At 35.4% G+C, this 26,042-nt stretch overlaps 2 protein-coding genes and 1 long non-coding RNA gene across 14 annotated transcripts in view; 1 reads left to right on the plus strand and 2 right to left on the minus strand.

The window, feature by feature from the left end:
• Positions 1-841: 841 nt before the first annotated feature.
• LOC127864393 (uncharacterized) lies at positions 842-16,431 on the minus strand. 12 transcript variants are annotated; one of them, XR_008041851.1, is made up of 10 exons: positions 15,479-16,417; positions 14,558-14,692; positions 13,031-13,103; positions 11,644-11,866; positions 10,062-10,185; positions 8,857-9,096; positions 6,681-6,866; positions 3,360-3,465; positions 2,438-2,583; positions 842-1,465 (listed from the first exon to the last, which is right to left on the minus strand). XR_008041851.1 is itself a non-coding variant. In XM_052404052.1 (3 exons), the coding sequence occupies exons 1-3, from the start codon at positions 6,811-6,813 to the stop codon at positions 1,331-1,333; spliced, it is 414 nt and encodes a 137-aa protein (XP_052260012.1). In that variant the 5' UTR covers positions 6,814-7,575; the 3' UTR covers positions 842-1,330. The 12 variants fall into 12 exon arrangements, 1 of the variants encoding a protein (XP_052260012.1); XR_008041843.1 differs by lacking the exon at positions 3,360-3,465 and adding an exon at positions 12,376-12,623 and having other exon boundaries at positions 11,644-11,913; positions 15,479-16,416; XR_008041846.1 differs by lacking the exon at positions 3,360-3,465 and adding an exon at positions 12,376-12,623 and having other exon boundaries at positions 15,479-16,414.
• Positions 16,432-16,856: 425 nt separating this feature from the next.
• Positions 16,857-17,245, plus strand: LOC127864420 (uncharacterized). Its single transcript, XR_008041906.1, has 2 exons — positions 16,857-16,929; positions 17,158-17,245. It is a non-coding gene; the product is annotated as an uncharacterized LOC127864420 (long non-coding RNA).
• An 819-nt stretch (positions 17,246-18,064) lies between these two features.
• The window catches only part of LOC127864388 (uncharacterized), a 29,942-nt gene continuing 21,964 nt past the window's right edge, over positions 18,065-26,042 (minus strand). The window contains exons 3-6 of the mRNA XM_052404046.1: positions 24,948-25,309; positions 24,272-24,337; positions 19,979-20,125; positions 18,065-18,958 (exon numbers count right to left, since the gene is read on the minus strand). Of these exons, the coding sequence (XP_052260006.1) occupies positions 24,957-25,309 (353 nt within the window). The 3' untranslated portion in view covers positions 18,065-18,958; positions 19,979-20,125; positions 24,272-24,337; positions 24,948-24,956. The remainder of the gene's footprint in view (positions 18,959-19,978; positions 20,126-24,271; positions 24,338-24,947; positions 25,310-26,042) is intronic.

Here is a 26,042-nt window from a genome sequence, read left to right on the forward strand (position 1 = left end):
TTCTTTCTATTGCCTTGCATCTAAAAGATGTACATCAAAATTATAACATAAAACAGTTAATTGATCAAATTGATTTTTTTTTACAATTGACACCAGCAAATGATTTGTTTTGCTTAATATCCACAATGGCACAATGTAAATATATATTGACTTGGTCAAATTATTCACTCATTTACTCACTTAAAAATTTAATTTTTTATACGAGTATGCACAGTTTATACAAAGCATCATGAAGTATTGTGTCCCAATACAAAGATCAAAACTAACAATGAACATTAAACACTAACAAGTTATGTCATCGTGATGCATGCTTACTAAAAGAAAAATTAAAATCTTAAGTTTAAAAAAAATAAAAGCATTCCACTTAATTATAGATATTTTCTAATCATTAAACAAACCATTACAATTCAAATTAAGATAATCTTCCAAATTTCATTTAATTAAAATAATCTTCCATCAGATGATGATAATTTAGGTTTTGCGTCTATAATCAGCTTTTTGAAAATGCATACAGCTTTTATACAATTATTAAAAATTGTAACTAATTAATAAAGTACCGGTTTTCAATACAAAAATTGACAATTTACGGAAGATAAAATAATTTCGTCCTTAATTTATTAATATTTTTCTTTTATAATTTTCTGACACTACTCAAGATTCTTGTTTAAAAAGTGACTATAATGCGCAAACTGATTGTATTGTATACAGACACAAAGACAGGCAAATCAAAATAGAAGCGTCCATGAATCTTTCTTAACCATTTCTTTTAACTGGCACGTCTTACTATATTACTGGAAAAAACAATACTGTAGTTTGTCTTATTTCATGAAAAAAGCCGATAAATGTTTGAAAATTTATTCAAGTTAACAATATTAGTTAAACAACTTTGCTTAAGTTTTAAATCAATGTAATAAAAAATATGTTTATGTTCTATGTTTTACCAACATCTTGATCAAACTTTCGAATACAGACAAAGTAGCAACACAGGCTTGCACTCTTTTGAACTTAAAATAATACTTTACATAATCACTTTAAACAAGTAATCTTCACTTGATTATAATTAACTATATATATCACAAAAACATATAACAGCAAATCACTTAAAGCGTCATAAATCCCACAAGATATGAACTATAGTTTTCTCTTTACACACAGCTTGGCTGGTCACATGACACAACATAGCTGGCCACATTAGTTTATTGCTGGTCACAGGCTTGTACTTCTTTGTCATTCTGCGATGTTAGTCTGCACCATGCCACTGGGTTTCGACCTATCCCAAAATTCTAAGGTGAGAGCTTCCATTTAAGTGTTCAGAATGGACAGCAAGGCTTTAAAACAGCCAATGCAGGCACTTAGGGACTAGCATGTGTTTATTTATGTTTATCACTAAGCATCCTAGGTTTGAATAACTGCTGCAACAGACTGTCTTTCTGATTGGACGGTTTGGATATTTTTCAATTGGCGTCTGAAAGAAAGGAAGACACGTTATTGCAAATTTCAGTTTATCTTTTTGTTTTGTTACCAATAAAAGCAGGAGATTATGAAAAGTTCTGCCATAGCGTGGTATCCCTTGTTATAAGGCTATAACTGGTAATAAATAACAAGAGCACCGCATAAAGGGTGCCACGCTCGGCTGCGGGTGCAGTTTTGAATAAATGAAAGCTTGTCAGATTATTTTTTTTAGGTCACAGTGACCTTGACCTTTGACGTAGTGACCCAAAAATGTGTGTGGCATGTAGAACTCATCAAGGTGCATCTACATATGAAGTTTCAAAGTTGTAGGTTGAAGACTTTGATTTTAGAGCCAATGTTCAAAGATTGACAAAATGTCAAGGTATTAGCACGACCCGAACGGCAGACGACACGACGGCGGACAAAACGAGCTGGCTATGACAATACCTCGGATTCTCCGAAAGCAGCCGAGCTAATAATACATAGTTTAGGAGAATAATAAGATTAAATTATAGATATTTAAATGTTTGTGTCTTTGTTTACCTCTTTATTCTAAATACCTTAAAGTCAAACCATCAATTTGGCAATTTTGGATGGAATATCGGAAAAAGATAATTTTTGCTGTAACAAACAATATTACATATTATCAAAAGAATTTCTGAGAAAACTCTTACGTCCTAAATGAAGTAGGAACAAGGTTTTAAACCATGGTCACGAATGACCCAACATTCCACTTTTGTCTTGAAACTCCATAACCTCAAAAGAAACAAAACACAAAGATCAAAGAGCGCAAGCTCAACAGCTGGTTTATATGTTTGGAGAGTTTTATCAACTGCAGAATTAGTATCCTTTTTTAAGTTAAGCTCGAGACAAAAATTAAGACAACAAGAATGACATATGGCGAAACAAAGGGAAATCTATATGACTCCACCCTCCTCTGTATGTTGGGCCATAACAATAGCCTGCGTTTGTCTTGCAAACTCACCCAAGGTTCAAGCTCCACAACGTTCATAGACTGTGGGTCCTGCACCATGGAGATACTGGATTCCTGTGAGAATGACCTTTGCTGGCTCGAGTTCTGCGATAGTAACTGCTTCCAAACCAAACTCAATGCCATGCAATCCATGTTTACTGGAAAAAAGTCAGTTGAGAAAAGGAACAAATAGTTTAAGAGAAAATACAATCATTTTTTGGACAAATGTACAGGGCCGATGTTATGGTTCCACCCAGTAAACAGACTCGAGTGTCTCAGAGATTCATAGGCTTTCACATACATGTAAGCGAGCTTAAATAAACAGATATCATCAAAACCAATCTTCTAGCAATTAAATTTGGAGTTGGACAATTACTAGAAATTGTGTAGTCATTCCATGCAACCAAGCTTAAATAAACAATATTTGATGATTTTGGTGATAGAAAAAAACAAGTTCACGAGTTTCTAAAACTATGATTGACAACAAGTATTTAATCAATCTTCAAAAGCAACAAACTTTCTTTTTATTTGAATACGCAAGCAAAGCTTAAACTTCTTATACATGTGTATTGTGACATCATTAAAGTGTGTGTTCAAATGTCAAACATTTTTTTTCTCCATAAGTATGATTGGAATAAAGCGTCATCCAGCTTCATAATTTGTGCATCTTCATCACTAATTGAGTTTTGTTGATATTTTATGATGGCGCATGTGTAGATATTCTACACACATTTTCATTTGTCAAGGAAAGTATTTGACACTGTTTGGCTGACGATGTTGAACAAAAACCATTGCTTTTATTAATATATTTTTACTGCATTAAACATGCAAAGTCTCATATCTTTCACAGATATTGAGGTTTCTCTCAACAAAAACATTCTTCATTCAACTGAAAACTTTGTTAATAAGGTTTGAACTAAAAACACATATATACCAATTTTAAGTAAAGCTGTTAAAAATTTCTTTGTATTTCTTTGTCTCCTCCCTTTTCACTTCCTCATTGTAGTCATAGATGCAATGTTCAGATGTTACCTCGTTTACTATTAATGACAGAATAATATTTAAAGGTATATGTTCATTAATATTTTCGTGTTCCATAGGCAATTCAGTTACAGTAAACATATAAACAATATTTAAAAGGACATGTAAATTTTTTTCCTGATGTGATGTTGTGCAGTCATTTTGTAAGCTTCAAAAGATGAAACTAATTAAAAAGGAACTTGTTCATAATTGTTTAAATCAATTCTTTGAATATGTTATTGAAACGCAAAACATTCAGTGTATGGAATAATAAAAACAAGAGCTGTCTCCATAGGATGACATATGCCCAGATAAACGCTTTGATAGAAGTTATGAGCATTTTTTCGAAACCTTAACGCATTTTTTGAAACCTAAATATGGATCCTAAGTACAAGGTCAACGTCAAAGGGGTAAACATGTGTGTGCCTATGGAAAGGCCTTGTTCATATACACATGCATACCAAATATGAATGTTACATCACAAGCAATATAGAAGTTATGAGCATTTTTCGAAACCTAAACGAAAATTGTGACGGACAGACAGACGGATGGACAGTGTGATCACTATATGCACTCCTTCGGGGGCATAGAAAAGTATTAAACAAGAGCACTGCATAACAGGTGCCAACGCTTGGCTGTGGGTGCAGTTTTGAATAAATGAAAGCTTGTCAGAGTTTGTTTTTTTTAGAGGTCACATTAACTTTGACCTGGTGACCTCAAAATAAAGCCTGTAGAACTCATCAAAGAGCATCTACATATGAAGTTTCAAAGTTGTAGGTGGAAGCACTTTGATTTTAGAGCAAAATGTCAAGGTTTTAGCACGATGCCGGCGAACGGAAGACAATAAGCTGGCTATGACAATACCTCGGGTTTTCTCCGAAAACAGCCGAGCTAAAAAAGAACAAAAAAGAAAATCACAAAACTTGCTTTCAAAGCTATTCAAAACTGGGATCTTAGAGATAAACAATCCCATGCATTAACATATCGGCTATTCAAACCTGTACAATAGTTAACACATTGTTAACGTTAGACGTTAATTTAACAATTGTTAAAGTTTGGCCTTTTCTTTATTGTCATAACATTTCTTTCTCCTATGGAGGCTAGCATATAACTGCAAATGCAAGTAAGGTAATCTAAAATAAACATGTGTTTGGTGGTAAGGTAGAATGGACATGGTGCCTGCCTTGCAAGCAAGGTGTCCCTAGTTTGATCCCATGCTTTCAACATTTTATTTATAAATTTACTTTCAATCATTGCAGGGTTTTTTTTTACTAAGAAAGTGACGCCGATATTCGGTGTCTTCCCCTACCAGAATTTTTCCCCTAAAAATACCATTTCCCCTCCAAAAATATAATTTTTCACCAAAATATAACATTTTACCCTCAAAGAAATGTTTTTTTTCTTTTGGTAAGTCGACACTTATCCAATTTGTACTATGTACAACGATCTCGCTCTCTCTCTCTCTCTCTCTCTCTCTCTCTCTCTCTCTCTCTCTCTCTCTCTCTCTCTCTCTCTCTCTCTCTCTCTCTCCTGACGAACACTCAAATCTGGGAATCCCAGTGATTCTATATATAGCTCTTAAATTACGTCATGGAAATCGGGCAACTAATCGTATTAATCATGTGACTATTTTACTGGATTCCTGTCTTGCGCGAGAAGGGTGTTTCGTCAATTAATTACCGGAAACCAGTCGAATTTTCATCCGGGTTATGTGAAAGCCAAGATTTAAACGTTAAAACAGAAAAAAGTCTCACAATTGGCGTTCATACACGAACAAAATAAAACGTTCAGACTCGGAAAATATTAATTGAGTTGGCGCATTTTGTAAGAATGAATCATCAAAAACCGTTGAAACCCAGCAGGATTCGGAGGTACATGTAATCAACATCGATTAATTCTGTCGGATTATTGTGAAAGTGAAAGTAGACAATCGGTAGCTGCCGCACCTTTCCCTTCCAATACTGTAGCTGATCTAGATCGTCAACCCATTCATCATGAAATTGAAATCATAATATTGACATCGTTCCCCGGCCCCAGTTGAAAACATTTCCCATTATTAGATCTACACTTGCAACTTTATTTAGGACTTTGACTTTAATATAATACTTGTTCATGTGTTTAAGAACAAAAAGGCCAGAGACATGCCTCTTTTTCTTAAAAAAAACCCCCAGGGCCCTCACACTACTTTGGGGGAAGGGGTCCGCAGCCCTTAGGAGGGGGAATTTTCGCAGCGTTTCCCTTTTTGGGGGAATTTTTTACTTACTCTCTCATTATTTCATTTGTACATGTTTGCACTATATTCATTGCATTTTTCATAATTTAGTTTGTTTGAAAAGATTAAATTGAAATAGAATTGAGATATAATAATCATGAGACACATCTTTCTATTTAAAAAAAAAAAAAAATTTTTTTTTTTTTTTTTTGGGGGGGGGAATTTTTTCCGGTATACTTTTCAGGTGGGGGACTGCCGCCGAAATTCGGCGGCAGATTTGATAGATTGAGGGCCCTGAACCCTGAAGTCTGTAGGTGAGTTATAGACATTGAAATGAACAGTTTTTATTTTTTCCCCAAATATGTCTCTTTCGCGCTTGATTTTCCCCTTTTACCCAGCGTCCAGCGTCTTCCCCTCTTTCTAAAAAAAAACCCTGCATTGGGCAACCTAAGCTAGATTTGCATACAAGCTACCAACACAAAATTTAAGCAACACAAAATTTAAGCGCAACATCTCCTTCCAAACTGAGGAAGCTTAGCGCAAAATTTTTCTAGTTTCAGTAACAGTGACCTTGAAATTGACCCGACTAGCCCCAAATACAATATCACGCTAGGTCTCCATGCACGACTGCTAAGTCCTGCCTGTAATATCCCAATCTAGTAACCAGGATTTTTCAACTTCATTGAAAACATGCTTAACAAGACAACTGCCAAGCAATATATGTCCCCTACCGGCTCCACCATTGTCAGAATATTTTTTTTGTGTTGTTGCCATAGCAACCAGAATTTTTGACGTAGGAACAAAATGACGTACATAGTGTCCATATTGCCATCTATCCATGTTTCAAGTTTCATAAAAAAAATATTAAGAACTTTAAACGTTATCGCAGGATCCAGAAAAGTGTGACAGACTCACGGACTGACGGACACACAGAGCGCTATCCATAAGTCTCCTCCGGTGAAACCGGTAGGAGACAATAAATGGGGTTAAACTACACTAAATATTGACTTTACAACAACTTACTTCTTTCATAAAGATCTTCTGAATTTCTAAAGTGACATCTAAATGGTCCATGGACGTAAGATCTTGTTGCTTCTGCTGTTGCTGATGAAGCTAAGCCATCATCTGTTGCTGCTATTGTTGGTGCTGTGGCCATTGCTGCTGTGTCTGTCTATTATGCTGTTGCTATTTTCTTAACTGTTGTTGTTGCTGCAATGCGCAATCTTGCAAAAACAGCATTTAAAAAAATAAATAACTTTATCTCTATATCTCACAACAACAAAATTAGTGGTTAAACAAATGCATAACATAATGCGCCTTCCATTTTATATCCAGGTGTACATGATATTATACACATTGTTCCTATACGTTTTCACAGAGCTTTTATGATTGAATGTTTTCACCATTAACATACAAACATCTCGGATTTGTTGTTTGTTGAATTATGGGGACACAAAATACAATGGAATAACTAATTTTGTTTTTCATTACATTATATGCATATTGCAATACCATACAATATATATGTACTACAATATATTGGTGTAATATTGAGTTATATAATTCTTTATTTGCATTTGCCGCTGTTTTAAACAGTATTTCAGTCATATAAATGCCATCAGTTAACATACTCACCCCCTTTTTTTTGTGGGGGGGGGGTATTCTGGTTATATTCTGGTTGACCTTAATAACTGATAACTGCCTTTTGCAAATCAGAGGTACGAGATGAATGACCGTGGCAATAATTTCATGACTAATCACAGCCGATGTTATATGGCTTGGCTAAAGGTCAAACCTGTCATTTTCAGTTGTTTAGTCCAGCAATTTACAAACTGAATTAGCTAGCCCGGTTATGTCCATCATTGCATAATGCAATCATAAAAGTTGTGCTACATTTATGCATTTTGCGATACAATATGATTTGCCATAAGTGAGGATAAAAGCATAAAGCATCACAATATAACTAAAGCTTAGCATAACATAAGTATAAAAAGCATAAATACGCATTTGATTTAACAAAAACACCATTAAACATTTTGATTTCAAAATTCTTGAATAAAAATACGCACAAAAAGTAATCCAACTTTGATAATTTTGTCACTTTACAAAAAGTACATGTAAAATACATCAATATTTGATAGTCGTCATCCAACACTTGTCCAACATGTCAGGTTTTAAAGTGGCCAGTCAGTGGCTTTTTAAAGAATATAATATTTCGATGAACTTGTGATCTACATCATTTTGACCTTTACTAAACCAATGTTTAGAAAAACTGTCAAAGTAATTTCGAATGAGGGAAACAGACCTTTGTGACTATCAAATAATTGTTTAATCATACAAAAGTGTACTTTAATAATATGTTTCTCATTATATTGTAATAATTTCTAATAAAAATAAAGTATTGCAATAACGAATTCCCAAAACAATAAACGATATTCTACAGAGGACAAAGGTTTGTTCTTGATAACGTATAAAACAATATTCACGTTTTCAATAAGGGATTAAATTCAAAACAGAAAGTGCCTTAGTGACTCCATTTTTTCCCTATGTGTCTTGATGAGTAAGTAATCAGGTACTTGGACACTACAACATGTTAATGACTAAGACCTTCAAACATTGGTGTAAAATGTGCAATTGTAAAAACATGAATTGATGATTTTTTTTTTAAGAACAGAAATTTAAATCAGGCAGTAAAATATGAATTGCCATTAAAATTATCTGATATAATGCCTTTTTTCCAATATATTTACCTAAGTGAAATATGAAAATATGAAACTTTAGGTTGATAATTAGCTGTGGAGGCCAAAACTTGTGCAAGTGAGTTTTTATATCTGAGATCAATATCTATTTAGATCTATATCTCTGTTACTGCAATGGATTATAATAATGTTAATTTGATATTAAGCTGCAATGGCTTACATTTTTGCAAGATTTGTTTTATGGGCGTTTTTGTTTGTGTCTAGAGAAATAAATATAAATTAAATCAAATGTATAAAAAAAGTTTAGTATAAAAAAAGTTTATCTACTATTTGTATTGTGATATTTTAACAATGTCATGTAACAACAAGTTATACAGGTCAACATCGTGTTTAATGGACCAAGGCAAACAGTTAATTTAATAATCATTGTGTTATTTAAATATTGAAGACAAAAAGTTTGCACCAAGATCTTAATTTAAACGGACCATGTGCCATCTTACCTGTCTAACATTCCCATCTTGCCCAGACCACCAAAGCCCATGAGGCCTTGAACCTGACCCTGACGCAAAAGCAAATACTGGGCGAGTTGTAGGACTTCATCATCATAGAAACGGCTCTGTACAGAGAACAGACCTGCTGTTGCGCCAGCAGTGGAATGGATCCAGATGAGATATTGTGCTGCGACATAAGTAGTGGATTGGCTAAGCAACACAGCAAGCCGACTGGCTCTGAGAGGCAACCTAGACAGAAGAGTGGGAGCTTTTTAGTTCCAATGTGTACATGTATTAATTTAAAACATTTATTGACAAACTTCAATACATGCCAAAATCTGTGAAAAGGTCCCTTTAATGATTTTTTTCTGATTAAATTAAAGTTTTAAAGAATTCATATTTTTGTTGTTGCACCACTAATTTATTAGTTTTCAAGCATATGCATTAGTGTTTTCGATGCATTATGCAATACAATATATATATGATAAATACTGCTTTATAAAATTTGCAATTATATGTTTTGTATATATTGTTTTCTTAGTAACTTTATCAATATATCGTTGTTTCTTAAATGAATGAAGAGAGGGATTACATTAGGCAGATACAACATTCAAAACAAGATGAGTTTGTGAAACACAATGTCCCCCTATATGACGTTTGACCTTGAAGGATGACCTTGACCTTGACATTTCACCACTCAAAATGTGCAGCTCCATGAGATACACATGCATGCCAAATATCAAGTTGCTATCTTCAATATTGCAAAAGTATTCATAAAATAAGCGATTTGGGCCACATATATTTGACCTTGAAGGATGACCTTGACCTTCCACCACTCAAAATGTGCAGCTCCATGAGATACACATGCATGCAAAATATCAAGTTGCTATCTTCAATATTGCAAAAGTATTCATAAAATGAGCGATTTTGGCCAAATATATTTGACCTCTGACCTTGAAGGATGACCTTGACCTTTCACCTCTCAAAATGTGCAGCTCCATGAGATACACATGCATGCCAAATATCAAGTTGCTATATTCAATATAGCAAAAGTTATTGCAAAATGTTAAAGTTGGCGCAAACAGACCAACCAACCAACAGACCAACCAACCAACAGACAGGGCAAAAACAATATGTCCCCCACTACTATAGTGGGGGACATAATTACAAGTAACGTTCTAAACTCCACTACACAATATTAAAACAAACCATACTGAGCAGACGTTGAAACGGCTAACTCCATCCCTGCTGCTGATTTATCTGTTGCTGAGTGATCAAGGTTTGGTTGCATGGATACTGCTGGTAGCTAAATATGAAGCGCTGGTTTGGGGCATCATGCTGTGAAAGAAAATAATCTACGTTTACATGGCTTCTTATGTATCACGTACGGTCAAAGAGTGTAGCGTAAACCAAATTTATTCTAGTATTCACTACTCTGTATCACATCGTTCAGATTCAGTATGAAGCCCTGAAACAAATTTATGTTACCCAGTACATGTTTCATTTAACAGTATCAAACTTATAGCAAGGCAAAATTAGCTACACTGCATGACGTCATCATGTTTATTTCCATGACGCCATTTAGTTTAAACCTATTTACTTATGCTCGATTGCATCGAAAGCCTTAGGCTTATATAAACGCTCTCGAGTCCGTTTCCTGGGCCTAGAACCAGTACTTGGTGTCTTTTGGGGAGATCTAAAGAACACTTCCACAGTGGGGATCGAACCCGTGACCTCCCAGTTGCTAGGCGGACACCATATCTATTACACCACGGCGACCTTATGACGCCATTTAACAACTCTAGAAGATGTAAAACTTGAGTATTAGTACTATTAATTTAAAAAATGTTGTCATTAGCTACCGGTACTTTACAATAATCACATGCAAAGACAAAAAGCATCATATTAATTATTTGAATCATGTGCTTTAGTTCAAGGGCACATTACCTTGCAACAAGTAGTGTGACATAGACAAAATGTAAGTCTTGCACTTCCAGGTAGTATGAACAACATACATAGAAAGTTTCATGTTGATATGCAAAAAACTAAATGATCAGTTCAGGACACGAGTACACATAAATTTACAAAGATGTTTCTGAACCAAGGTTTGTCTAAATTTAAGGGCACAAAACTAATAGAATATTACAACATATGAAAACAATGCCTTGAACTTTTACATGGTATAAACAACGTATGAATAAATATTCATGTTAAAAGGCGGAAAACTACGCGACACAAAGTACATACAGGCATACATACCGACCGACAGATTGATTCAAATATACCCTTGCAAACCAACCCACGCAAACTTACTTTGAGGAGTATATTGGTTTCAGAATATTAGTTATGCAGTTTCAAACTGCCACTCTTCGATATTATACAGGGTATGTTACTTTATATTGGGCACAAAGCATAGCTTGGCCAATCAAAACCTTTATCTGTGAGAAAACCATCTACACTTTATGGTGATGAGACAAACTATTATAAATTTAAAAAAAATCCCCTGACCTACCAACCAACTGACAGAGTGACTCCAATATACCAAGGGTTGTCATTAGTAATTGGTTGCAAATCGAATTCTTTGTTTCAAATCATTATGGAACCTGACCTTACTTTCTTTATCTCTCATACCAATCACTATTACTAGTATTACTATGAACAGCAATGGGTTGTTTCACATACAAGCCTGCTAGACCCTAACCAAATTGCTAAGTTTTATATGATAATCGCTTGTTTCAAACGCTAATGACAATCTTGGATTGTGAGGGGTTAATAATTGTAAATTGACGTTCCCACCTGATATGCCATGTTGATCTACTGCTATTGGGAAGAGCCCAACAAGAGCTGTTGTCCAGGGGCATCATGACAACACCTTGGGGCTAACGAGGCTTGTGCTAGGGGGCGGCCGGTGGACATCTTCGCGAGATTGGAACCAGGTTGATATTGGGCCTAGGTTCCTATTCCTCCTGAAAATCATGTTCTACGCACTGGCTCTGTTCATTAGCTCTGCGAGGTATTCCTGGAATGGAACCATGTTGATTGCCGCGTTGTCAAATAATTGAAGAGCTACAAAGGAATACATTTGAGCATAGAGGTAAGATTTAAGACCAACCTCATAGGAAGAGTGCTTTAAATACTTTACCCAACTTACCATATTGAAAAAACTGAAATTTGCAAAAATGTAAATGTTCATAAATAGTTGTATCTTTGCATTACAAATTAAATACTTGCACATATTTGAAATAGGTAAAGTTTAATTTGAGGGTGGTACACAACATTTAAATTAAAATCAGAGGTAGATTTTCCCGTCCGTTTATCAAGTATATATGGTATAACATCATTATAAAGCATGTGAAAAGTTGTAATTAACCAGTCAATAAACAAATAATTCACCAAAGGTGTGTGTATCAATATAAGTATTAACAATTACTAAACATATCATTTAATCCAATTTATTAAGCACGATTCTAAAACAACCTAAGGTTTATGGAGACACTTTTGAGCCTGTTTTCTGGCTAGAAGGATTACTTTATGTCTTTGGAGGACTCCTTATAAGAATGCTCCAAGAGTGAGGATCCAAGCCTGACCTCCCAGTCGCTAGGAAGACAACATGTCTACTATGTCACTACAATATTACATTTGAAAGCCTTGTACAGAGATAGGCTATTGATGCTGAAGCAGCTATTTGTTCTTATTGGGTCTTATCCTGTGGCTTTCTTTCTTCCTTGATCATGATCAAATTTTGGGCACTCTTGTTGTAAGCAAGACAACTAGACCTTTAAACATTGAAGCAAAAGTTTAGTATTTTTGTTAGTCAAATTCATTGCTTTACAAGTATTTAAAAAAACTGTTTAATTATATATTCATTAAAAATGCAACAATGATAAATATCAAAAAACAAAGTACATGTTTATGACATGATATTTTGTGGATTTGTTGAATCAGAAATATTTGGTACATCCTAAATTACTGGATTAAATAATAATTAATAAAGGTTTTAGACATAATGTTTGTTAATAATTTTATTTCATTTTTTAGCAGATCTACAAATATCCACAAATATTACAGATCAAGAATCAATAATGGCTGTACAGTATCAATTTAAATACTCCCAGGGGGGGGTGATCGTATCCAGAACCTAATTGCTTAGTATACACCACATTATGCATGAGAAAATACTCACCTGTGGAGATATAGGGCCACATTGGATTTGGGGAACATGGTCCTCTAAGCTTGAACTGGCAACGGTATGACCCCTGGAAACAAAACAAGACATCTATTTCAAAACATGTATTCCAAAACATGATACCAGTATATATCACCTTAACAAGAGCCGTCTCAAAGACAGCAAAAGCTTCACTACATGTATTCTCCAGCTTTGATAGAATAATGTATGTTTTCTGTCAGTCAACTTATATAAAATTACAACAAGGGCTGTTTGTAAAACATGCATGCCCCCATATGGGATGTCAGTTGTAGTGGCAGCCATTGTGTGAATACGTTTTTTGTCACTGTGATCTTGACCTTTGACCTAGTGACCTGAAAATCAATAGGGGTCATTTGCCAGCCATGATCAATGTACCTATGAAGTTTCATGATCCTAGGCCTAATAATTCTTAAGTTATCATCAGGAAACCATTTTACTGTTTTAAGTCACTGTGACCTTGACCTTTGACCTAGTGACCTGAAAATTTTTAGGGGTCATCTGCCAGTCATGATCAATGTACCTATGAAGTTTCATGATCCTAGGCGTAAGAAGTCTTGAGTTATCATCCGGAAACCATTTTACTATTTCGAGTCACTGTGACCTTAACCTTTGACCTAGTGACCTGAAAATCAATAGGGGTCATCTGCCAGTCATGAGCAATTGTAACGGTCAGGGTTACAGAAGCTGTGATAACCCAGTGCAATAACCCCTCCAGAACCAGATACAAATAAACGTGAACAATAAATCAATTTATTTACAACATTAAAATAAACTATTTACAGTATGATATGACTATGAAAAGAAATAAACAACAAAGTATGAACGTTAATGGCCAGTTAACGTAGTCACACTGTAGATGGTAGATGTAGTGGTGGAGCACTATTGAGTGTCACAACCTGAACCTATGTCCAGCCGTCAAATAAGTTTTATAAAAATGACATTGAATAAAAAAATGTGGCTGTTTGTTCCTTCTATTCAAGGGATATTTTTGTCATATATAAGGGAAAAACAAAACAAACGTTTGGCTTAAAGGCTTATTTTCAGCCAAAAAACCAGACACAACTTAATAATGATTTATGTCAACTGTTACCTATGGTATTTACCCAGTTTGACCAATTTCAAACAAACAATTCCCAATGGATGCCTTTCCCCAAAAGGTCAGAAGAATTATTGAAAAACTGACGTTTATGCAGCCCGCAGAGGTTAATCACTGAAAACACTTCCCTCTTTTATGGATTTTTTTGCATAAGTGATGTTTCTTCTCAACAAAAAAGAAATTTAAGCATATCTGGGAAGAAACTTAACGAACATGCATTAAACACCATTTTCCAAGACCATGAATCAATAATACCCAATAAGCGAGTATTTGTTTGAGAAAGTTGGGATTGTCATTAACATTCACTTAGACGATGTTTGTCTTGTTGGCTAATAATGTTTACTAAAACGGCAATGGAAAGTAAACTAAAACTAGAGTTATATTAGTGACAAGTGAATATGCCTTACAGGTCATGTTGCTGTACTGTTGCTGTTGGGAAAGAGATGTTCAGAGAGCAATGAGACCACGGTTGCATCATGAACCTGCCCCCCACGGCTACGGCTGCTTTTTGGGCACAGATTGGTACTAGTTTGACATTTGGCCTGGAATCCCAAACGGTCATGTTTAACGCAGTCAAACTGTTTATTAGTTTGGTGAGGTTTTCAAGGAAGGGTGCCTTGTTCATTGACATGTTGTCCAATGAAATAGTCACCAATGGCATACAATTAGACAAAGGAACAAAACACAACAAAGCACTACAAAGTTTATCCATGTGAGCAGTACACTCAAATGCATATGCACAGTCGAGAAAATTACGCCTACTTGCAGAAATTCTGATTGCTTTTAAGCATAGAAAAGACCCAACTTTTCAGACAGTTTATACACCAATGAAACGAAGGACCGCCAAAATAAAACTCTTTAAAGGCTGTGTTACATTTAAGTGCAAAGGCAGACATGGTTAATTTGCCAATTATATCTTTATTTAAGGGCAATATTTGTGAGCTGCTACAGACAATCTGGCTGGTGACTATAAAACTTGTCATGATATGAGCCGCGTTATGGGAAAACTGGGCTTAATGCATGTGCTTAAAGTGTCATCCCAGATTAGCCTGTGGTGTCCACAAAAACATTTATATAAGGTCATCACGAAAGATAATGTTTGTTGGCAAAATATTAGCCTCATTCTGGGAAAAATGGGCTTAATGCATCTACATAAAGTGTCATCCCAGATTAGCCTGTGCAGTCAACACAGGCTAATCAGGGACGACATATTCTGCGTTTTTTGTATTTTTAGTTTAAAGGAAGGCTTTTCTTAGCAAAAATCCAGTCTATGCAGAAAGTGTCATCCCTGATTAGCCTGTGTGTCATGGACACATATCCATACATACCACCCATACACAGGAAGTGACCCCATGCGTTCAGGCCTGGCTTAAGTGAGAGAGTCTGTTGTTCAGCTGGGCACCAATCTGTGATTGTACGGGGTCCTGTATGAAACAGCTAAAAAGTACAGGAATTTTATAATTTTTTAATTGACCTCTACACACATAAAAATGCATTTTAGTCATAGTAGTGTGGTCATTAAATTAACCTTTTCCTGGCCTTACTGAGTACATATACTTATGCCAGTAACAGACAATTGCCATACTAGAATCAGAGAGAGAATGACCATAGAAATTATTTCATGACCATTAAATTATTAAATTAACAAGTTATGTGGCTGACTCAATCCAAAAGCACAATATGGCTTTTTTTTCCAAAATACTTAGAACAACATTTTCTAATCCTTATAAATATTACTGGAAAATGCTTAATCAGCTCAAAAAGTGTAATTGCTGTCTAGTCAAACAATAATTTGTAACCATTGTTACATAGAATATCCCCCAATGCCACAAGTCTATGTAGCAGAGGTTATAGAATTTCTAAGTTTTGTAATTTTTAGAGTATTATGATACAAAATGTACATGCACAACCTTGTATGAGATTAAACAATACCTGAAAGTTTGAATGCTTAACGTTGAATTTTAAGTGAACGCCCACAGACATATGAAAAGACAGACAGACGTCTGTCCAAGACAGACAGACGTCTGTCCAAGGTGATTCCTATATACCCCAATTAGCCGGGGGAAATAATTAATACATATCTTCACTTCATATTCTCAATCCAGGGGCATATTTGTAAACTGAAAACCTGGACAGGTGATTAATTTCAATTTATGTAAAAATATATTAAATTTTGTTACCAAATAATAAATGAAATGCAGATTATTTTTTTTTAAATGTTGACTGCATTTCAATAATTGTTTAATTTAAATAAAACATCAGTATTTTGTATAATTTATGCAAGGGGTTAATATACAAGTGAAAACAAACAAAAAGGTATGAAAATATGCCCTTACCCCCTATGGTTAAAACTGATATCAAATCAACTTTAATATGCATTTTATTAACTCAGTTTGAACAGTCAAAAACCGCAAAATTCCTGATTGGTAATAAGAACTTTTCTCCAAAAAGGTCAGAAAAAAGCTGATGTAATGTGAACTAAACGTGCAACTCTAAACTCTTTAAAAACTGGGCTAAATGCATAAGTGTAAAGAGTTGTTCCAGATTTGCATGTACAGTCTGCACAAGCTAATCAGCCACGACACTTTCAGCTTTTATGGAATTCTTTGTTTTAAGGTCCATTCGGAAAGTGTGGTCACAAATTAGCTTGAGCAGACTTAACACGCTTTTGTGGGTAAAACACTTTAGGCACATGCATTAAGCCCTGTTTTCCCAGAGTGCAGCTGAAATACTTCCTGTTTTTGTTGCTGCTGCTGCTGCGACAGGGCCATAGACAGAGGTTGTGTGAGTCTTGAAAATCATCAGCCATGACACTTTCCGCTTTTATGGAATTTTTCATTTAAAGGCTTATTCGGAAAGTGTGGTCACTGATAAGAGCCAGCAGACTTAACACCTTTATCTGGGACAACACTTTAAACACATGCATTAAGCCCTGTTTTCCCAGAGTGCAGCTGAAATACTTCCTGTTTTTTTTGCTGCTGCTGCTGCGATAGGGCCATAGACAGAGATTGTGTGAGTCTTGACGCCAAAGTCACCGCCCTGAACAGGGAATGTAGGCCAACACTGCTCCTCAGGCACAATATTAGAGAGCAACATATGGAGGTCAGTCACGTTAACAGACGAGTCACTCAGCGTCTGCTCTATCTGTGGATCAGATTGTTTCACCTCGAGCGACTCATCGGGACAGGAGTGGAACTCACCAAGGCTCAGCTATTGGAAGTGCTGATGTAGCCGCCTTGCGAGAAGATGTTCATAAGTGACGTGCTGAATTTCTTAAGCGAGTTTTAGTATATGTGCGAAATGATTCAACGATGTTCGTCTTGTTGGCTTATAATTTTATCTGAAAAGGAAATGGAACGTTAACCATAAAAAGTGTTTTTAGTGACAAATGAATAAGCCTTGAATATGAATACTGCTACACCTTTCTTAACATCTACAATGTGTTTTTTCCGCAAATTAGCACTCACAATAGCATTGTAATAATGAATAACATGCACACACTTATTAAATTGAAATGTTTGGGGCTTTAAACAGCAAGGAATACATGGAAAAGTACAGTATGTAGCAAGGTGTCATAATTATATATATATATTTTTTGAAACCGGCATAACTTCAGAAATTTAAATGTGAGACTATGCCACTTTAAATGTCACTGTGACACAATACAACTGTTTCTTAACAAATACTTAAAAAATTTATAATTAGTGCTATAAATATTAATTTCACTTATGACAATGTTAAACTTAAATGTGTTGGAACCTATTAAATATAAATAATTTTTTTCAAGCAAATCTTTAGTTGGGAACTTAAGACAGTAATTATGGGAAAAATATGGAATAGACTTTTTGATATTAGGAATGGTGCTGAATTTTTGCCCCAACTTTTACAAAGTAAATAACACTGTAAGGTCTCACCTGAAGCTTAAGAAGCAGAGATGACCTTCGAGCCTCGCTGATAACGCTAAATGCTGAGTTTGCGTTCTAACTAACGTTGGGTTGAGAGTCGAAGAGCAAACTGGATGACACATCAAAACTGCTGTCATTTTTCAACGCCTTCTTTATCGTCGAATCAATGTGAGGCTGTTTGGTCTTGAAGTGGTTAGTAACACACTCTGATGGGTTCACCTTTAGCACCTTGTTGCAGATGGAATTCCCACCTGAGGCATGCCCCAGGGATGTACCATGCTTGACTCTTCACAACGAAGTTGGTACTGCCTTTCTTTGTTAGCAACTGCGTCAAAAATAAATGCATTCTCTTTGGACAGTTTGGACACCTGAGAGGACAAACCTGGACTGTCCCTTAAGTTAAGACCATCCAGGAGTATCCCCGGTGGAAAGCTTACGCTTCTGACTTAAACTCTTCAAACATTCCCGTGATTTTCTCCTGTTCCTTGCTGCAGTTCTGTTTGTCCCAAAAAGAATGGAATGAGTTATCCAGCTTTGTATTTTTTCGTAAAATTCAATTTAATGTCAAACAGCGAGAGCTGACTGTTAGTGTTACCATAACTGCTGCAATAACTTCTTATGTCTGTAACACTTCTACCACCTCCGGCACTTGAGTCTATCAAACCAATCAGGGCTCAAGTGCAGACTCAACACGGACATTGCGCTTGTTGAGAAAAATGTGCAAACACTCTATGTGCTCAGAAATTGCTATGGGATGGAATTGTTAAACAATGCTGACTCTTTGATGCCGGAGGTCAAATGGGAGGAGCTAGGGGTCAGGGGAGGGGTCGTGCTGGACTGGGGCTCCAGCGGGCCCGACTTGTGTCGTTGCCGTACCAACTCTATATCAAGGCTGGTGCTCTTCTGAAAACATGGGTAATATGAACTAGTAAAACAGGTTTATATTACAATCTATAACAAAATATGCCTCTTGATAGGATGTGAAGGATTTCAGCGGCAAAACTTCAGTCTCATGAGTTTTGAATCTGGAATTTCACTGGTTCCTTGTCCGAAATAGCATGACATTTGATTCAGTCAAACCATTTGGTACTCAAACATCTAAATTGTTGGTCAATACTATATTAACCTGTCAATTCATAATTTATATTTTTAACTTGCAGATTGCAGATGTAATTTTAAAAACCAATATGCATCTCATTAATATTATAAGGTGTTTTCCCAGATTAGCAAGTCCACATGATCAGGGAGGACAATGTCCGACTAGACTGGATTTTAATAAAGAGGAGACTTCCTTTCAAAGAAAGATAACTTTAAAGAGGAAAGTTTTGTCCCTGATTATCCTGAGCTGACTGCACAGGCTAATCTGGGACAACAATTTAAGCACATGTGTTTAGCCCTATTTTCTCAGAGCGCGGCTTATTTAGCTTTTTAGCCACTTCTTTCCTGCATAACAATAAAAATATCAGGGAACATCAACTTGTTAAAACTCTAATATGTTTAAATGGTACTCGTTCTATTAAGAACTTTTCTTTTATAATGCCCTCACTGATGTTTTACTGTACATTTATGTTTCAATAAATTGGAGGCAAAAAGTTAACATTAATGTCTTCTCAAAGTTAAAAAAACACAAACAAAATTTTACCATGCCAGATCCTTGATTGTTAAAATCTGATTAAATTCACAAAAGAAAAACATTCAAAAGTAAATTAATATGTAACGAAAGTTGAAGACAAAATTAGACCGCAACTAAAGAGAAACAACTCACTGCTGATGCAAATCTTCAGTTACTTCCTTTGTTATTGTAGGCTAAATAAATAAAACGCAACTTAAGGAAACAACTCACTGCTGGTGCAAATCTTCAGTTTTCTTCCTTTTTATTGTCCGTTAAATTAATTAAACAGCAATTAAAGGGGAACAACTCACTGCAGGTGCAGATCTTCATTTCTCTCCCTTGTTAGTGTCGGCTAAAATGCAATCCCCAGACATGGAACGGCCACATACCCCGACATCACTGGACTTTGATACGGTCGAGCCTTTCACCAGACAGTTGTATTCTTTGCTGAGCAGTAGCTGTAACATGGAGCAAACCAATATGGAATATGGAAGCCCAGTTAGTCTTTTGAACTAGAACGTTAGTAATACACCAGCAATATTTTTTCCCAATTGTTTAAAGTACCTGAACCACACCAATTGGGAAAAATAAGCGTGATAATACCTGACAACTGGACAATTTGCAGTGTGAAATAATCTTCAAATTGGGAATTATGGGTCTTTTTAATTTCATGGAACTTACTTTCACAAATCCATTAACATATTCTTTTACATGTGTTTTTAGTGAAATGTTCAATTTCAGTGCTCATTTTATTAGTCCAATAGCATATAAGAAGGTGCCTTTTACGTGTACTTTAAAAAGAAGAAAACACATGACTGTTCACATACACCTGGGAGTGAAATTCTAAGTAAAAGGCCACTTAACATGAACAACTACCAGCTAACACAACTAGTTTGCCCGTACTGTGAAGATGCCCAAAACTCCACATTTTCACAGTAACTAATACCATGGCACCGGTTTTTCCAAGTAATTTGCAAACATTAATTTGGTTTCATATGTTCAGTTGAGGAAAAATAAATGTTTCAGTTTAAAAATAACCAAAATCCCACAAACACAAATCAAATCACAGGGCTTGTTTTGTGTCATCCTTGTGAAGGGGCTGTGGCCCCCTCAGTATGTGAAAAAATGAATCGCAAACTTTTCAAAATTGTGAACAAATGAGTCACAAACTGTTCAAAATTGTCAAAAAATGAGTCGCAAACTTTTCAAAATTATGAACAAATGAGTCATGAATTGTTCAAAATTGTCAAAAAATGAGTCGCAAACTTTTTATAATTGTGAAAATTTGAGTCACAAACTTTTTTAAATTGTGAACATTTGAGTCGTCAAATTATCAAATTTGTGGTAAAAAACAGCCATTACGTAAGAAAGAAAAAAAGCTCTAAATGTTCATGTCCCTTCCAGACAAAAAAACGTGCTGACTGACACAAAAAATTGGGTCCCCATCAATCAGATATATGTTGACATAACATTTTGGAGTTTTCAAAAAATTACTTTTTTCTGGACACGTAAATTCATGGATTTTTGATTCTGGTGTTATGTGTTTGAATTGAATTCATGCATCAGTAAACCCACAAATTCAACGACAATTAATGTCCCACAAATAATAACTATTTTACAGTTTATAAAGTGTTTGCAATGCTTTATTTAATTTTATTTCTACTATACATCAATAGCTTCTCTACATACGTTTTTATTGTATTCTTGCATTTTTTCTTCTTTCTTTATTTAAATAAATTAAGATTTCACAATCTAATAAGACTATGTTTACTAGCTTGACTACCCATTTACAGTAAGTAATAAAAATCTCATACATTCCTAAGATAAGTATCGTTCAACAATTGTTTTTAATTTGTATGTACACGTACATCATTGTCTCATATTTGTTCTTATCAGAATTTATAAATACCCCTCTACAACAGATTTGAAGCAGACTTAACTTAAGCCCTGTTCTGGCAAAACTGGGCTTAATGCATGTGTATAGTGTTGTCCCAAATTAGCCCGTGCAGTCCTCACAGGCTTGCCTGGGACGAAGCTTTCCATCAAGACTTGATTTTTGTTTAAAAGAAATCCCTTTTAACGAAAATTTCCTAAAAGCATAAACTATCATACTTGATTAGTCTGTGTGCACACTGCTTAGGCTTACCAGTGGATTGCACTAACAATGCATTAAGCCCCATTTTCCAAAAACAATGCTCACATTATATCACCTTGTACAACTCTGTAAAAGGTTGTAGACTGTCTTGCTCTGAGAAAACAGGGCTTAATAAATGTTGCCCTAAGTGTCTCCCTAGATTAGCATGTGCAGCCACACAGGCTTATCATGGAATTTCTGCATAGATGGAATTTTGATTTAGAAAAAACTTCATTTAAATTAAAAACTCCATAAAAGGGGAATGTGTTGTCTGTGCGAACTGCACAGGCTAATCTGGGACAACACTTTACACACATGCATTAAGTCCTGTTTTCCCATAACATGCATCCTTACATTGTTGCCATTGCATGCATGGAAACTAACTCTAAAGCTTTTCTTACACTGTTCTGGGAATGAGGCCGGGGTCCTTCTTAGTGAGAACAAATACATTCCATGGAATCATATTTATAAGCTTTATTAAATATCTCACAACTTTATAAAAACTCAAGGCCTTATGAGGATGACAGAAATTCTCGAGGTTCCTGTATGATAAGTTGGAAAGCATCGAGCTGAAGAAGAGTTTGAGTTATTGATCCTCAAGTAAAACAAGTCCTGCTGTAAACATGATATACACAATAAAAGACGCCATTTTATGTTTCGTTAAATCATATCATTCTTGTCAGTTTCATCTTTAACATTCTTAATACACAGGTTACACTGTAAACCATTATTATTTGAGGGACATTATTTATGTTGATTTTAAGGGTTCACTGATCCACAAATTTATCACACACAGAAAAGTAACTGACACAAATTCATCATTTATTTTTCTGAACTGAGAAATCCACAAAATAAACTAATGTGTCCGTAAAAGTCTTTTTTGACCACGAAATTTCGGATGAATATATATATGAGTTTACACTTTACAAACAAGTAAAGAGGATATTTTATCTTCAGTAAATTCATACTTTTCTTTTCCACCTCATCTTTTTTGCATTCTTAATACATAGGGAATACATAAGCAGGTCTTTTCCTGGCGTATTTATGGGTATGTGAAACGGACCCATACGCAAAGCGTTTTTCTTTCCTTAACAAGGGCTGTTTGTAAAACATGCATGCCCCAAATATGGGCTGTCAGTTGTAGTGGCAGCCATGGTGTTAATACGTTTTTTGTCACTGTGACCTTGACCTTTGACCTAGTGACCTGAAAATCAATAGGGATCATCTGCCAGTCATGATCAATGTACCTATGAAGTGTCATGATCCTAGGAGTAAGCAGTCTTGAGTTATCATCCGGAAACCATTTTACTGTGTCCAAGTCACCATGACCTTGACCTTTAACCTAGTGAGCTGAAAGTCAATGTACCTATGAAGTTTCATGATCCTAGGCATAAGTGTTCTTGAGTTATCATCCAAAAACCATTTTACTATTTCGAGTCACTTTGACCTTGACCTTTGACCTAGTGACCTGAAAATCATTAGGGGTCATCTGCCAGTCATGATCAATATACCTATGAAGTTTCATGATCCTAGGCCTAATTATTCTTGAGTTAACATCAGGAAACCATTTTACTGTTTCAAGTCACTGAGACCTTGACCTTTCACCTAGTGACCTGAAAATTTAAAGGAGTCATCTGCCAGTCATGATCAATGTACCTATGAAATTTCATAATCTTAGGTGTAAGCATGCTTGAGTGAACATCCGGAAACCATTTTACTATTTCGAGTCACTGTGACCTTGACCTTTGACCTAGTGACCTGAAAATCAATAGGGGTCATCTGCCAGTCATGTTCATTGTTCCTATGAAGTTTCATGATCTTAGGCGTAAGCATTCTTGAGTTATCATCCGGAAATCATTTTACCATTTTGAGTCACTGTGACCTTGACCTTTGACCTAGTGACCTGAAAATCAATAGGGGTCATCTGCCAGTCATGATCAATATACCTATGAAGTTTCATGATCCTACTAGGCTTAAGCATTCTGTAGTTATCATCCGGAAACCATTTGACTATTTCCAGTCACTGTGACCTTGACCTTTGACCTAGTGACCTGAAAATAAATAGGGGTCATTTGCTAGTCGTGATCAATGTACCTATGAAGTTTCATGATCCTAGGCCTTAGCGTTCTTTAGTTATCATCAGGACACTATCTGGTTGACGGACAGAAGGACCGACAGACTGACAGGCCGACATGTGCAAAACAATATACCCCCTCTTCTTCAAAAGGGGGGCATAATAAGTGCCTTATGATTAATATGTCTCAATTATATTTCAATAAGATCCTAAAAAAAGTATATTACTAGCATAATATGATTGTATTCTTTTAATTTTAAGTATTAGAAATAGTTATATTAAATTTGTTTTTCTGAAATCAATGGACTTTTCGCACGAAAAAAATAAAAATCCCAAAATTGCATTTTTTCCCAAATTGGCCATGAAAAGGCCTGATAATTAAAACGTCTTTGTTACCTTCTGTGTATTCAGGTCATCCTTGTCCACCACATCCTTGGCATCCTTGTCCTGACTCAGCAGCGACTGGAGCAGCAAAATAGCTTGATGTTTTTCTTGTATGTATATTTAGGACTCACACAAATTGATATAAATGTAATGAAAATCAATAACAGATGTTACAACAGCATAAAATATGGCAAATTAATAAATCTCACGTGAAGTGTTACCTTTCTGTAAACATTGCGTAAAATATCAATATATGCTCCTCCAAAGATTACCTAAACAATATTTTATTTAAAAAATATTCATCCATATACATTTCTTACATGGCATGGTGTTTATAGAAATGAAAGTCTAAAAATAGCCTCAGTTGCTATGTACATGTGCATCTATGTACAAATATGAAATTTTCAGTTGAAATGCTTTGTTTTTTCATGCACAGTTTACAAGAACTAAATGTTAGGACCATAATGACACAAACGTTATGACAACATAACATAATATGCATTAGATCTAATGTTGTAACAAAAACCCTCACATTGTATAATCAGATAACAATATGTGCACATAAATTATTTGTATCTTTAACTACACACTAATGTTGTATTGTAACATCACACACTACTATGTTCGTATGCTAAACAACACATTGTCATTGAAATACTAATCACTAATTACAACAACTAATACATACATGTACACACTATTCCACTCTGAACACCAGGATGTTGTCGTCCCACTGCTGTCCCACAATGATGGATGATGTTGTGCTGCTGTAGCAGACTGACGTTGGCCACCACACTCCATGCCTCTGAGTAGCCAGCGTAGACAGCTCACTCTTTCCCTCCCAGCCCACCTGTAGTACAGTGTGGGACCAGTTTCCACAGACCAGCACCTGGCCTGCAGGGGTCACATGTAGACCATGTGGGCCACCTAGTGCTGGGAATGTGTATGTAGCCAGGAGTGTGCCATCCCTGGCCAGGGTGAGAAGCTTGTTATTGTACCAGTTGGTGATGTACAGCCTGTCTCCTGTGGGACTCACAGCACACTTGTATACTGCAAAACAGAGTAACATCAAGATATTGAATTACTGTCAATGTTAAATAATCTTATTAAACATACTGCAGTGATATTGTATTACGCATATGTTGCTATAAAGGGGCCTTTACACATCTAAAATATATGCATACATTTCAATGATTCAATAGTTAAGCGTGACAATAAACTTCAGTAGCAGAGCTATTGTGTTAACGTTTGACATGTTGAAATGCGACTAGTGAGTTAGATATGAATTGAAGCAAAACAATTACACAGATGGAAACAATTACACAAACTGAAACAATTGCACAGTTCTATCAACAGGTAAACATATTGTACATGTACAATCATTTAACAACCACAAAATTAAGACCAGGTCAGAAAGTGTCTCTCTCCCAGGAACACAGTTTCTATTTATAGACATGCCATGTAGTTACTGTCAAAATATTTCGTTACTCATGTTTATAAATCAATATTTCTGAATCTTGTTTTGGCTACAATGTACTGTAGCATTCAAAGGGCACATATGAATTAAAGAACAATTTTTTTATAATACATCAGCAGGTTTTTTGCTATTACATCTGAATTTTATTTTATTATCATCTCACAAAGTATGTAACTATAATTTATATTATTTTTTCAAAATAACAAGATAAAGGCCTAATGGGTCAATATTTGTTGATTAAAAAAATAAATCCCAACTCGGTTCATTTAGTCAATAAAAATTCCCAAATTTGTCATTGTATGAATT

The sequence above is a fragment of the Dreissena polymorpha genome, chromosome 1 (genome assembly GCF_020536995.1).
Source record: "Dreissena polymorpha isolate Duluth1 chromosome 1, UMN_Dpol_1.0, whole genome shotgun sequence".
NCBI classification, from domain to species: domain Eukaryota; kingdom Metazoa; phylum Mollusca; class Bivalvia; order Myida; family Dreissenidae; genus Dreissena; species Dreissena polymorpha.